Source organism: Bos indicus x Bos taurus, chromosome 10 (genome assembly GCF_003369695.1).
Source record: "Bos indicus x Bos taurus breed Angus x Brahman F1 hybrid chromosome 10, Bos_hybrid_MaternalHap_v2.0, whole genome shotgun sequence".
In the NCBI taxonomy this organism is placed as follows: Eukaryota; Metazoa; Chordata; class Mammalia; order Artiodactyla; family Bovidae; genus Bos; species Bos indicus x Bos taurus.
This window is the reverse complement of record NC_040085.1, coordinates 55,410,126-55,422,221: the sequence shown is the minus strand read 5'-3', so window position 1 is coordinate 55,422,221 and position 12,096 is coordinate 55,410,126. Positions and strand designations below refer to the sequence as shown.

At 40.4% G+C, this 12,096-nt stretch overlaps 1 protein-coding gene across 1 annotated transcript; it reads right to left on the bottom strand.

Annotated features, from left to right (window-relative positions):
- Nucleotides 1-1,768: 1,768 nt before the first annotated feature.
- Nucleotides 1,769-11,012, bottom strand: LOC113900364 (endogenous retrovirus group K member 6 Env polyprotein-like). Its single transcript, XM_027554068.1, has 2 exons — nt 10,316-11,012; nt 1,769-5,156 (listed from the first exon to the last, which is right to left on the bottom strand). The coding sequence occupies exon 2, from the start codon at nt 5,049-5,051 to the stop codon at nt 3,999-4,001; it is 1,053 nt and encodes a 350-aa protein (XP_027409869.1). The 5' UTR covers nt 5,052-5,156; nt 10,316-11,012; the 3' UTR covers nt 1,769-3,998.
- Nucleotides 11,013-12,096: the final 1,084 nt, after the last annotated feature.

Below are 12,096 nucleotides of genomic sequence, written 5' to 3'. Positions count from 1 at the left end.
AACAAAATAAATTATATGAAAGTACACAAAAGGAAATATGAGAATGAGAATAATATACTAGAACATATTACAGTTAAGATATTTAGAAGCTTATTATTTGAAAAGACAAAATAAACAAAACTTTTGCAAAACTAAACAGTTACACATAAAAGTAAAAATGTTAAGACTTAAAGAGAAGGTATTACTACCAAAAAAAGTACAACAAGGCTGTATACAGTCACCTTGTTTATTTAACTTATATGCAGAGTACATCATGCAAAATGCTGGGCTGGATGAGTTACAAGCTGGAATCAAGACTGCCGGGAGAAATAACAACCTCACATATGCAGATAATACCATTCTAATGAGGGCTTCCCTGGTGCCTCAGTGGTAAAGAATCCACCTGCAATGCAGGAGCCACAGGTTCGATCCCTGGGTAGGGAAAATCTCCTGGAAAAGGGCATAGCAGCCCACTCTAGTATTCTTGCCTGGAGAATTCCCATGGATAGAGGAGCCTGGCAGGCTACAAACAGTACATAAGGTCACAAAGAGTTGGACACAACTGAAGCGACTTAGCACGCACCACTCTAAATGGCAGAAAGCGAAGACAATCTAAAGAGCCTCTTGATGAGGGTGAAAGAGTAGAGTGAAAAAAGCCGGCTTAAAACTCAGTATTAAAAAGACTAAGATCACGGCATCTGGTCCCATTACTGCAATGGCAATAGAATTGGGGGGGTGGGGAGGTGGAAGTAGTGACAGATTTCTTCTTCTTGGACTCTAAAATCATTGCAGATGGTGACTGCAGCCATGAAATTAGAAGGCAATTGCTTCTTGGAAGGAAAGCTATGACAAACCTACTGCTAAGTTACTTCAGCTGTGTCCGACTCAGTGCAACCCCATAGATGGCAGTCCACCAGGCTCCCCCATCCCTAGGATTCTCTAGGCAAGAACACTGGAGTGGGTTGCCATTTTCTTCTCCAATGCATGAAAGTGAAAAGTGAAAGGGAAGTCACTCAGTTGTGTCCGACCCTCAGCGACCCCATGGACTGCAGCCTTCCAGGCTCCTCCATCCATGGGATTTCCCAGGCAAGAGTACTGGAGTGGGGTGCCACTGCCTTCTCCGATGACAAACCTAGACAGCATATTAAAAGGAAAGACATCACTTTGCCAACAAAGGTCCGTATAGTCAAAACTATGATCTTTCTAGTAGTCATGTACAGACGTGAGAGCTGAACTATAAAGAAGGCAGAGCACTGAAGAATTGATGCCTTCGAAATGTGGTGCTGGAGAAGACTCTTGAGAGTCCCTTGGATGGCAAGGGGATCAAACCAGTCAATCCTAAAGGAAATAAACCCTAAATACTCATTGGAAAGACTGATGCCAAAGCTGAAGCTCTAATATTTGGCCATCTGACAGCCAACACACTGGAAAAGACTTTGATGCTAGAAAAGCAAAAGGAGAAGGGGGCAACAGAGGATGAGACGGCTGGATGGCATCACCAATTCAATGCACATGAACTTGGGCAAACTCTGGGAGATGGTGAGGGACAGAGAGGGCTGGTGTGCTGCAATCCATGGAGTCACAAAGAGTCAGACATGACTGAGCGACTGAATAACAATAACAAATTACTATTGATATGAAGGAAATACAGAAAATTCATAAAAGAATGCCATCTTAAACTACTGTAATAAATTCTAAAATATCCTCATAAAAGATAATTTTCTAAGGAAATATAACTATTAGTTAAGTAAAGCTGCATACATCTGTGTGTCAACTGTATGGTTCTTCTGATTTTGTTGGGCTCTATTATTAGTTTGCAGTCAGCTGCAGACTGATAGGACAGCTCTGCTAATCTTACCTGGGATCTTGCACCATCTATGCTCAGTGGATGACTGGCTACAGGCTGGTCTAGGATGGTCTTGGATGGGATCAAGACCCATGCGGTTTCCTGCATGTGTTCTGCCATTATCCAGCAGGCTAGTTTGGGTTTATTCAAATAAAGATGGCAGGGTTGCAAGAGCAGAAATAAACAAATTAAATACTTATGGTCCAAGCTCAGACATGACACATTGTCATTTATATCAGACTTTAATGGCCAAAACAAGTTACAAGGTCAGTCAAGATTTAAGGCACAGAGAAAGGGAATTCACATTTTTATGGGAAGAGCTACAAAGCCACACTGCAAAGAACACAAATACAAGCAGGCCATTAATTGTGTCCTTTGATTCACTCCACCAACCATGAAAGCTGACTAAGGAGAAAATCTGGATAAACATGAAAAGCCACTGAAAGGGTGGCTTTTCCACCCTTTGGAGTAGCTTTTCCACCCTTTGGAGTGGCTACTTCCAAAATTTATATCAAATCCTTTGTGTTTCAACAGCAAGTTCTTTGAAATACTTGAGGAACAGAGAATTTTTATGCTATAATACTGGCCTGGTATAGAGAAAGTAGGAAAGACTTTAATTCATTTTATAAAGCTGGCATAAAGCTAATAATAACATGTTAAAAAAAACTGGAGATCAATATCATTTATGAAAATAAATCCAAAAATATGAAATAAAACATTAGCAAATAAGAATACTAAATACACATATGAAATCCCATGGTCGTGGAACAGTGTACTTCAGGAACTCAAAGGTAGATTAATATTTAAAAATCTATTAATATGAATTATCACATTGATCTCAGTAAAAATGCATTTAAATCATTTTAGTTAAATACTAAAAGGTATTTTGTAAGAACTGTCATTGTTGGGGATTTTCTCCCCGGGACTTGGAAGTGACGAACCTGAAAGAATGACACTCAGACAGTCTCTTGCAAGGACTCACAAGTTTAGTTCTGCCGTCAAGCCTTTTTATAGAAGCAGGAACAAAGAGCTTAGAGTATACAGCCAGCAGAGTGCATACAGGGTTAACACCTAATCAGTAAAAATATTTCAAGGACAGCGCGCTCTAAGTGACCCATGTGCTTATCCCATAACCCATTTTCTCAAGCAACATACTTAATATTTATTATTAAATCTTGGCGCCGGGCATAACCAAAGGCAGGAGATGTTTTTCTGCCCGCAGCACACAAAGCCGGGGTACTTCTGGCCCTTCGCCATTTTCCCAAGGACTTCCTCCAACCAGCTATTTTGTACTGCGCTTCCCAACATAGCCTCCTTTTGTTTTTAATTTAAGCACGGCAGCTGCTAGTTAGACTCCGTTGTGGGAGGCATGGAGTCTTGAGTAGAGACATCTATATCCTATAAGCAATGACAGAAAAAGCAGGGTGATTAATACATATATAAAAATGTTGCTTCCTGAAAACCAAGCTCTAGGGTCTAGAGATGATAGGGTTTTAGTTAAAGTATCATAAAATTGAGTGCTGTACAATTCCTTAGGTACCTTAACTTGAAAATTAGCAATTTGTTGTTTCAACAGATTGATGTCTAAACTTGAGTTATCTGTGAGATCCTGCAAATGTGCTTTAACTTTATCCCAAGGATATTCAGTGCTATTGTAGGGCATGTTAGTCAGACAAAAAGAAGTAAAATTCCAGTGACAACGTATACGTGTTTGGAAAGTCAGTTGCTGCACTTGATCTCCTACGTGGATAATCACAGTTTGTAACTCATTAATTCGTGTTTGTAATTGCTGATCTATTTGAGCTTGTTGAGTCCAAAGATCATGAGAGTCTTTGTGCCATGCAGTGATAAAATCATAATTTTGTATAGAATTATGTAAAGCCATATCAGACAAAGTTCCTACAGTCACAAGAGAAATAAGGCTTAAGATGCCTGCAATAATCCACCCAATGATGCACTTAGATCACCTAAGTCCGTCCAGTTTTCAACAATACAGAAAGAAATACAGAATCAGTCCAAGGTTCAGTTAAGCTTAAGGGAAGCCATAACTCAGATCTTTGTTTAATTAGCGCAATGCTAGCATTGTGATATGAAATGGTGTGATTAAAGCAGGTATACAATGCACATGCAGTACAATTGACAATCTTGGCCGATAAGTCAACATCAAAATGCCCTACAATAAACAAGTATGGAAGGTGAACACACACAATTGAATATAGCCAGTACTACTGTATAGGAAGGTATAATTAGAAGGACGAAACACACCCACAGTCCCATAAACACTAGCGAAGTGCTCTAAGGCTGCTGGAATTTTCCAAATGTGCCATTGCTCTGGCCCCACAATGGGGACGACAATCCTGGGACGTGGGGGCGATAAGCCCCCATTATACCAATTCAGCAATATGTCCTTATCAGTCCAGAAACTTGTCTTAGATTTATGAAAGCCTCCAATGCTTGATCTATTAAACCAGGAGCAATTATGATGTTCCTCCTGCTCTTCAGAACAGTTTACAAACGACCCGTGAGGTCCCCAGTCAACAAATTTAAATGTATGATTATTATGATTTTGCTGAATTATAGAAACTTTCCCAAATTGGCCTCGACAATCAGACCAATGTAACGGTTGTATCTCCTGTTTTCTTCTCCAAGATACAGTACGACATGAAGGTTCCTCTGGTTGAAAAAGCGAGTTCGAATAGTTGGCTATCTGGCTTGGATAATGCCGCTTGGAGCCATTAAGTAAGAAAGATGCAGTAGCAAACATTCCCAGACACAAAGCAGTCCCATTGTTGGCAGAGTATGCCCACCACTGTGGGAAGATAGTCATGCAAAGGGGGTGAGATCCGAAACAGATAGGCAAGGTTTTGAATCCCATGGAAATGTTGATTGGCTTTCCTTCATCTTCTTCATGAATTGGTCGCTTTATGGACCAGGGACTTGGAAAATGCATGCTATCATTAGTAAAGATCATAGGGGCTTTATCTACCCAATCCACTATGGAAAGAAGTGGTGGGTTGGGCATGTATGCCCAATAAACATATTCTGCACTTACCCCAGAGGAACAGGAAAGAACAGCTAACATTGCCAGAAACACCTTATCCGGAGTCATAGGAGTTCCAGTACTCTTCAGTGTCTGCTCAGCCTGACGAGTCATGTTTTTCACTTGAACCCATGTCAGGTAAGGATTCAGACAATGGCGTTTCCTCACTGGCTCCTCCAGGGTCATTGACGAGACCCTTCACGTCAACTTCGTCACTTCCCGAGGGAGTCCGGTCTTGGGGTCCCTCTCGGTAACGGACATGGTGAAGGGGAACCCAGATTTCCTCTCCATCTGCAACGACAAGACCATAACCCTTGCCTAGGAGTCGTAAGATTCCTCGCAGCCACTGATTAAATTGCTTATACCATATTGGTGTATTGATTTCTAATTTGCTGTTTTTGTCTTCTGCAAAATGTCTATCTGCACGAGTATCAGAATTATTTTTTGTTAAGTTTAAAAAATTTAGGGAATAAAGAGTTAAAGATAATAATAATTGAGGGTTCATAGGATAAGAAATGTATCTCCTCTTCCATATTCCCCCTTCTGTTTTAATAAATGAGTTTTTAGGGTGCGGTGGGCTCTTTCAATAATGGCTTGACCCTGAGGATTATAGGGTATTCCTGTAATGTGTGTTATGTTCCATTCTGATAAAAATGAATGAAACGAATGCAAGGTGAATGCAGGTCCATTGTCTGTTTTCAAGATGGAAGGAATCCCCATAACGGGGAAGGTGAGTAAGAGTACGGAAATGGCGTGTTTACTGGATTCTGAAGAGACAGGTACTGTCCAGATAAAGTCAGAAAATGTATCTATTGAGACAAAAAGCAAAGAAAAATTTCCTAAGGAGCAGTGAGTGAAGTCAGATTGCCAAAGGGAATTAGGTTGTTGCCCCCGGGGATTAACTCCTGAAATCGTAGTTCATAAGTGCAGAGGGGAGCAGACATCACAGGTTTAAATAATATGTCGTGCTTCAATGAGAGGAATATGGTATTTAGAGTGCAATCTGTTAGCATTGGTATGAAGATTAGCATGTTCGTCACTGGCAGACGTAAAAATGGGAGCTTGAGCCTGTCAACAGCATCATTTCCTGCAACCAGAGGGCCAGGTAAACCTGAATGAGCACATACATGCGCAATAAAGAAAGGTTCCGTAGGTGAGCAAATTAAAGCTTGAGTCTGTGAAAAGAGAGTATATAATTCTTCATCTAGGTCGTATAAAAAGGCGGTAACAAAGTCAGGAAAAAGGGAAGCAAGGTATTTGGAATTAGTATATATGTTGAAGGATGATGGTTGAAGAATAATGTTGGTAAAGCATACAACTCAACTCTTTGTACTGAAGAATAGGTAGTGGGTAATTTCTCTTTGATATCAGGGCTGACAATCCCTGCTATGCCTTTCTTGTTGCCATCAATGAAATAGGTGGAAGCATTGGAAATAGGCTGGGATGCAATGATATTAGTTACAATGAATTTAGTACATTGTAGAAAGTCCCATAATTTTCCTTCTGGCCAATGAAATGAGATAACATTTTGAAAATCACTTAATGCCATTTGCATGGTCAAGTTATTCTGTAAGGCAGTTTGCAATTCCTTTTTTGTCAAGGGAACGTGTATTGCATATGGATCAAATCCAGTCAAAGTTTGTATATGGCTTCTTCCTGACACAATTAAGTGCCCTATTTTCTCAATATATGATGCAATTTTTTTAGACTGTTTAGTGTGTAAATATACCCATTCTATTGGGCTATGCTGAGCTATATTTGCAGTGGGCAAATGTTCAGTGGAGAATATATATAAAGAAACTGGTTGATCATAATCTATGCTATACTATGCTAAGTCACTTCAGTCGTGTCCGACTCTGTGCGACCCCATAGACGGCAGCCCACCAGGCTCCCCCATCCCTGGGATTCTCCAGACAAGAACACTGGAGTGGGCTGCCATTTCCTTATCCAATGCATGAAAGTGAAAAGTGAAAGTGAAGTCGCTCAGTCGTGTCCGACTCTTAGCAACCCCATGGATTGCAGCCTACCAGGCTCCTCCGTCCATGGGATTTTCCAAGCAAGAGTACTGGAGTGGGGTGCCATTGCCTTCTCCAGATCATAATCTAGCCGAATTGAAAAAGATTGTTGAATGCGTTTCTCCACTAAGGCCAGTTCTTCTTTTGTTAGCTGCCTAGGGCTATTAGGGTCAGGGGATCCCTCTAAAATTTTAAATAGATTTTGTAAGGCATAGGTGGGGATGCCGACAGATGGCCACAGCCAATTAATATCTCCTAGCAATTTTTGAAAATCATTCAGCGTGCGTAGAGACTGCACAGAAATTTGAGTTTTTTGAGGTTTGATTTTAGATTCTTCCATAACATGTCCTAAATAATTAAAGGATGCTTTCCATTGAATTTTATCTGGTGCAACAAGCAGGCCATGATTTTGAAGAGTAGTAGTAACTTCATTGTATAACTGTTGCAAATAGAGTTCAGAGTCCATAGAAAGAAGTATATCATCCATGTAATGAATTATAAACACAGTAGGATACTTATCTCTAATGAGTTGTAATAAAACAGATATGAAATGTTGGCAAATGGTTGGAGAGTTCATCATTCCCTGAGGTAGCACCTTCCATTGAAATCTTTTAACAGGAGCCATGTGATTTATAGAAGGAACTGAAAAGGCAAAATGTTTTCTATCTTTAGGGTGCAGAGGTATAGTAAAAAAGCAATCTTGTAAGTCAATAATAACTACAGAACATCCTTTTGGTACCATAGAAGGGGAGGGCAATCCGGGTTGTAAGGGCCCCATAGGTAACATGGTATTATTAACATTTCTTAAATCTATTAACATTTGCCATTTTCCTGATTTCTTTTTTATTACAAAAACAGGGGAATTCCACAGGGAAAATGAAGGTTCTATATAAGCTTTTTGTAATTGTTCATTTACTAATTGCATAAGAGCTGCCAATTTTTCTTTAGTTAGGGGCCAGTGAGGTGTCCATACTGGGGTATCAGATTCCCAATCGAGAGGCAGTGGTGTTAACTCAATGGCGCCCATTAAAAAGGTTCATTTAAAGAAATTGTGGCTTTCATTTGTTCAAAAAAATCCCGTCCCCATAAATTGATAGGGATATTAGTAAAATATGGTTTAAGATAAGCTAAAATTTGATCAGGGCCATACACTTGTAAATAGGATGCATTGACAAAAGTTTGTGTGGCATCAGCTTCATCCACTCCTAATAGTCTAGAAGGAGCCACAACTTTACCCCAATCAAGGGGCCATTCTGCAGCTCTAATGATTGAAATGTTAGCTCCTGTATCTATCATGCCTGTGAAATTTTTTCCCTGTATGCGTAAAGTGAGCATGGGTTTCTGATGTTCCTTTAATAAGGTGGGTAGTGCAGCAGTAAGGTTGGTACTGCCAAAGCCTCCCTGCCGAACTTTATCAGATGCCTTCATTGGTTTGACATTTGGTAAAAGTAATAATTGTCCAAAACATTCCCCTTTTTGTAAGAATACATTTACCATTTTCATAACATTTACCATAACATGTATTTCCCCTTCATAATCTTCATCCACAACACCAGTCGATACCACTAAACCTCTCATTGTGCAGCTACTATGTCCCAAAATCAGTCCCACTGTCCTGGGTGGAATCGGGCCATAATATCCAGTGGGAATATCCAGGAGAAGGGGACGACAGAGGATGAGATGGCTGGATGGCATCACTGACTCGATGGACGTGAGTCTCAGTGAACTCCGGGAGTTGGTGATGGACAGGGAGGCCTGGCATGCTGCAATTCATCGGGTCGCAAAGAGTGGGACATAACTGAGCGACTGATCTGATCTGATCTGACCTGTATAATTCTATTAGTTCCATATCATAAGGACTAGGTATATCAATGCAAGCACTCTTAGATGTAGCTGCTTGTAGCATCATAACGCTAGGTCCTCCTTTTGTAGCGGGGCTAGAGGACGGCCCCTTTATCAGTTTCCCTGTTGTTTTTGTTGTGCACCAGGGTTCGTGTTTCCACCCTTATCAAATTTAGAATGACATTCATTCAGCCAATGGAACCCCTTTTTACATCTTGGACATACTCCTGGGGGTCTCTTCTTACTAGAAGTAGTATTATTTTTTCCGGCCTGTGTTGGCATGTGACATTGTTTTCTTCATATGGTTGGGCTTCCCACAGTAAAAACATTTGGCATTAGCAGCTTTCTGTACATTCAAGGTTTCTAATGTCACCAATTTTGCTCTATGGGAACTAGATCTGATATCCTTATAAGCTTTCAAATAGTCCATAAGAGAGCTAGTCTCTCGAATTGGTCTAAGCATGGATTGACATTCCTCATTAGCATTTTCAAAAGCAAGTTGTTTTAAAATAATATTTTGTAAAGTCATATCCTTAATAGAATTTTCAATTGCATCCTTTAATTTCCCTATAAATTGAGAATATTCCTCCTCATGTCCTTGAATAATCTTAACAAATGAACCATCAGAGTTAGCGCTATCAACCTTTGTTTATGCCCTGCAGGCAGTTTCTTTAATGAAATGTAACATCCTAGGGGTAATATTAGCTAATTGCACCATTACATCAGCCATAGTCCCTGTTCCAGTCAGTATATCGTAAGTTAAATCGGCAGGGTTACCACGAGATTACTGGTCAATCATCAGCTGTCGGGCCTCATCACTAACCCACATTTGCCACTGCAGTAATTGTTGAGGATTTAAAATCATCTTTGCTACTTGAAAAAAAATCATATGGCATCCAATGGTCAGCTCATCCTCTGAGAAATTCTATACATTAAGGAGAAGTAGGTCCATACAGAGTACATGCTTTCTTAAAGTTAGACAACATGCCAAAATCTACACCAGCCCAAGAATTTTGACCCTGGACAGGTTGATAAAATTCTATTGGGAAATCGAAAGCACAAGCAGGCATCTCCCGAGGAGGAGTGAAGCAGTTAGTACAAGCAAGGTTAGCAACTGCAGTTACAGATGGAGCAGGATGAAACGAAATGATCTCCATTCTAAGTGGCTTCAGTTTTGACACATCCTGTATATATATGTCTCTAAGTTGTTTTTCTAAGAATTGTGTCTGATTGAGCATAACATTCTTATATTTCAAAGCACCTTGCATATCTTGTTCTTTAAACTCATATTCATGTAAAGATTGAAGAATTTTTACTTCCAAATCAACATTATGCCCTTCAATTTGTTCTATGATAGCCCGTATGAGTGACCATGTAACCCCTGCTGATATGCTCGCAAAACATTATTTTTAACCCTTTTTCTATATGTCTAGATTGAGTGTCCCCTCTTCTGGGAACCATGAATTGTTCCAGTAAAATATGATAGCAGTTGTTCAACTGATCTCTTGAAACATTAACACCGTTTTGTTTCAAAAAATGATGCATTATAGAAATGAAAGGAATTTTACTGTTACGTTGTCCCATCCTGCTTACCTCTTTCTGCAGGGGCTCATCGCTTCGTTCAGCCTTCCTTTCAAGTCCCTGTTCGTGTCGCCACTTGTGGGGATTTTCTCCCCGGGACTTGGAAGCAACCAACCTGAAAGAATGACACTCGGACAGTCTCTTGCAAGGACTGACAAGTTTAGTTCTGCAGTCAAGCCTTTTTATAGGAGCAGGAACAAAGAGCGTAGAGTATACAGCCAGCAGAGCGCATACGGGGTTATCACCTAATCAGTAAAAATATTTCAAGGACAGCGTGCTCTAAGTGACCCATGTGCTTATCCCATAACCTGTTTTCTCAAGCAACATCCTTAATATTTATTATTAAATCTTGGCGCCGGGCATAACCAAAGGCAGGAGATGTTTTTCTGCCCGCAGCACACAAAGCCGGGGTACTTCCGGCCCTTCGCCATTTTCCCAAGGACTTCCTCCAACCGGCTATTCTGTACTGCACTTACCAACATCATTCAATTACTAGTAAAAAAAAGAATCAAAGGGATTTATATAAAGTGAGTTTAAAATTGTTTAAAATCAAATCCAATAGCATGCTTAAACATTCAGAGCATGAGCTGGATAAGATTATAGTTATTGTGTTTAAAAAAAATAAGGGATGAGGGGGTTTATGATTCATTATTAAACTGTGGAAAATTCTGAAAGAGATGGGAATACCAGACCACCTGACCTGCCTCTTGAGAAATCTGTATGCAGGTCAGGAAGCAACAGTTAGAACTGGACATAGAACAACAGACTGGTTCCAAATAGGAAAAGGAGTACGTCAAGGCTCTATATTATCACCCTGCTTATTTAACTTATATACAGAGTACATCATGGGAAACGCTGGGCTGGAAGAAGCACAAGCTGGAATCAAGATTGCTGGGAGAAATATCAATAACCTCAGATATGCAGATGACACCACCCTTATGGCAGAAAGTGAAGAGGAACTAAAAAGCCTCTTGATGAAGGTGAAAGTGGAGAGTGAAAAAGTTGGCTTAAAACTCAACATTCAGAAAACTAAGATCACGGCATCTGGTCCCATCACTTCATGGGAAATGGATGGGGAAACAGTGGAAACAGTGTCAGACTTTATTTTTTTTGGCTCCCAAATCACTGCAGATGGTGATCACAGCCATGAAATTAAAAGACGCTTACTCCTTGGAAGGAAAGTTATGACCAACCTAGATAGTATATTCAAAAGCAGAGACATGACTTTGCCAACAAAGGTCCGTCTAGTCAAGGCTATGGTTTTTCCAGTGGTCATATATGGATGTGAGAGTTGGACTGTGAAGAAAGCTGAGCACCAAAGAATTGATGCTTTTGAACTGTGGTGTTGGAGAAGACTCTTGAGAGTCCCTTGGACTGCAAGGAGATCTAACCAGTCCATTCTAAAGGAGATCAGTCCTGGGTGTTCATTGGAAGGACTGATGTTGAAGCTGAAACTGCAGTACTTTGGCTACCTCATACGAAGAGTTGACTCACTGGAAAACACCCTGATGCTGGGAAAGATTGAGGGCAGGAGGAGAAGGGGATGACAGAGGATGAGACGGCTGAATGGCATCACCAGCTCGATGGACATGAGTTTGGGTGGACTCCGGGAGTTGGTGATGGACAGGGAGGCCTGGCGTGCTGCAATTCATGGGGTCGCAAAGAGTCAGACATGACCGAGCTACTGAACTGAACTGAACTGAATAAGGACTTTTAGAAAACAACAAGCATATATTAAACAAATTTAAACAAATGTATTTACTATAGATACTTCAAAGCCTTCTTAGCCACCA

Coding starts and splice junctions, on each gene's coding strand:
- LOC113900364 (XM_027554068.1), bottom strand. CDS start 5,051: ATGACCCTGGAGGAGCCAGTGAGGAAACGCCATTGTCTGAATCCTTAC.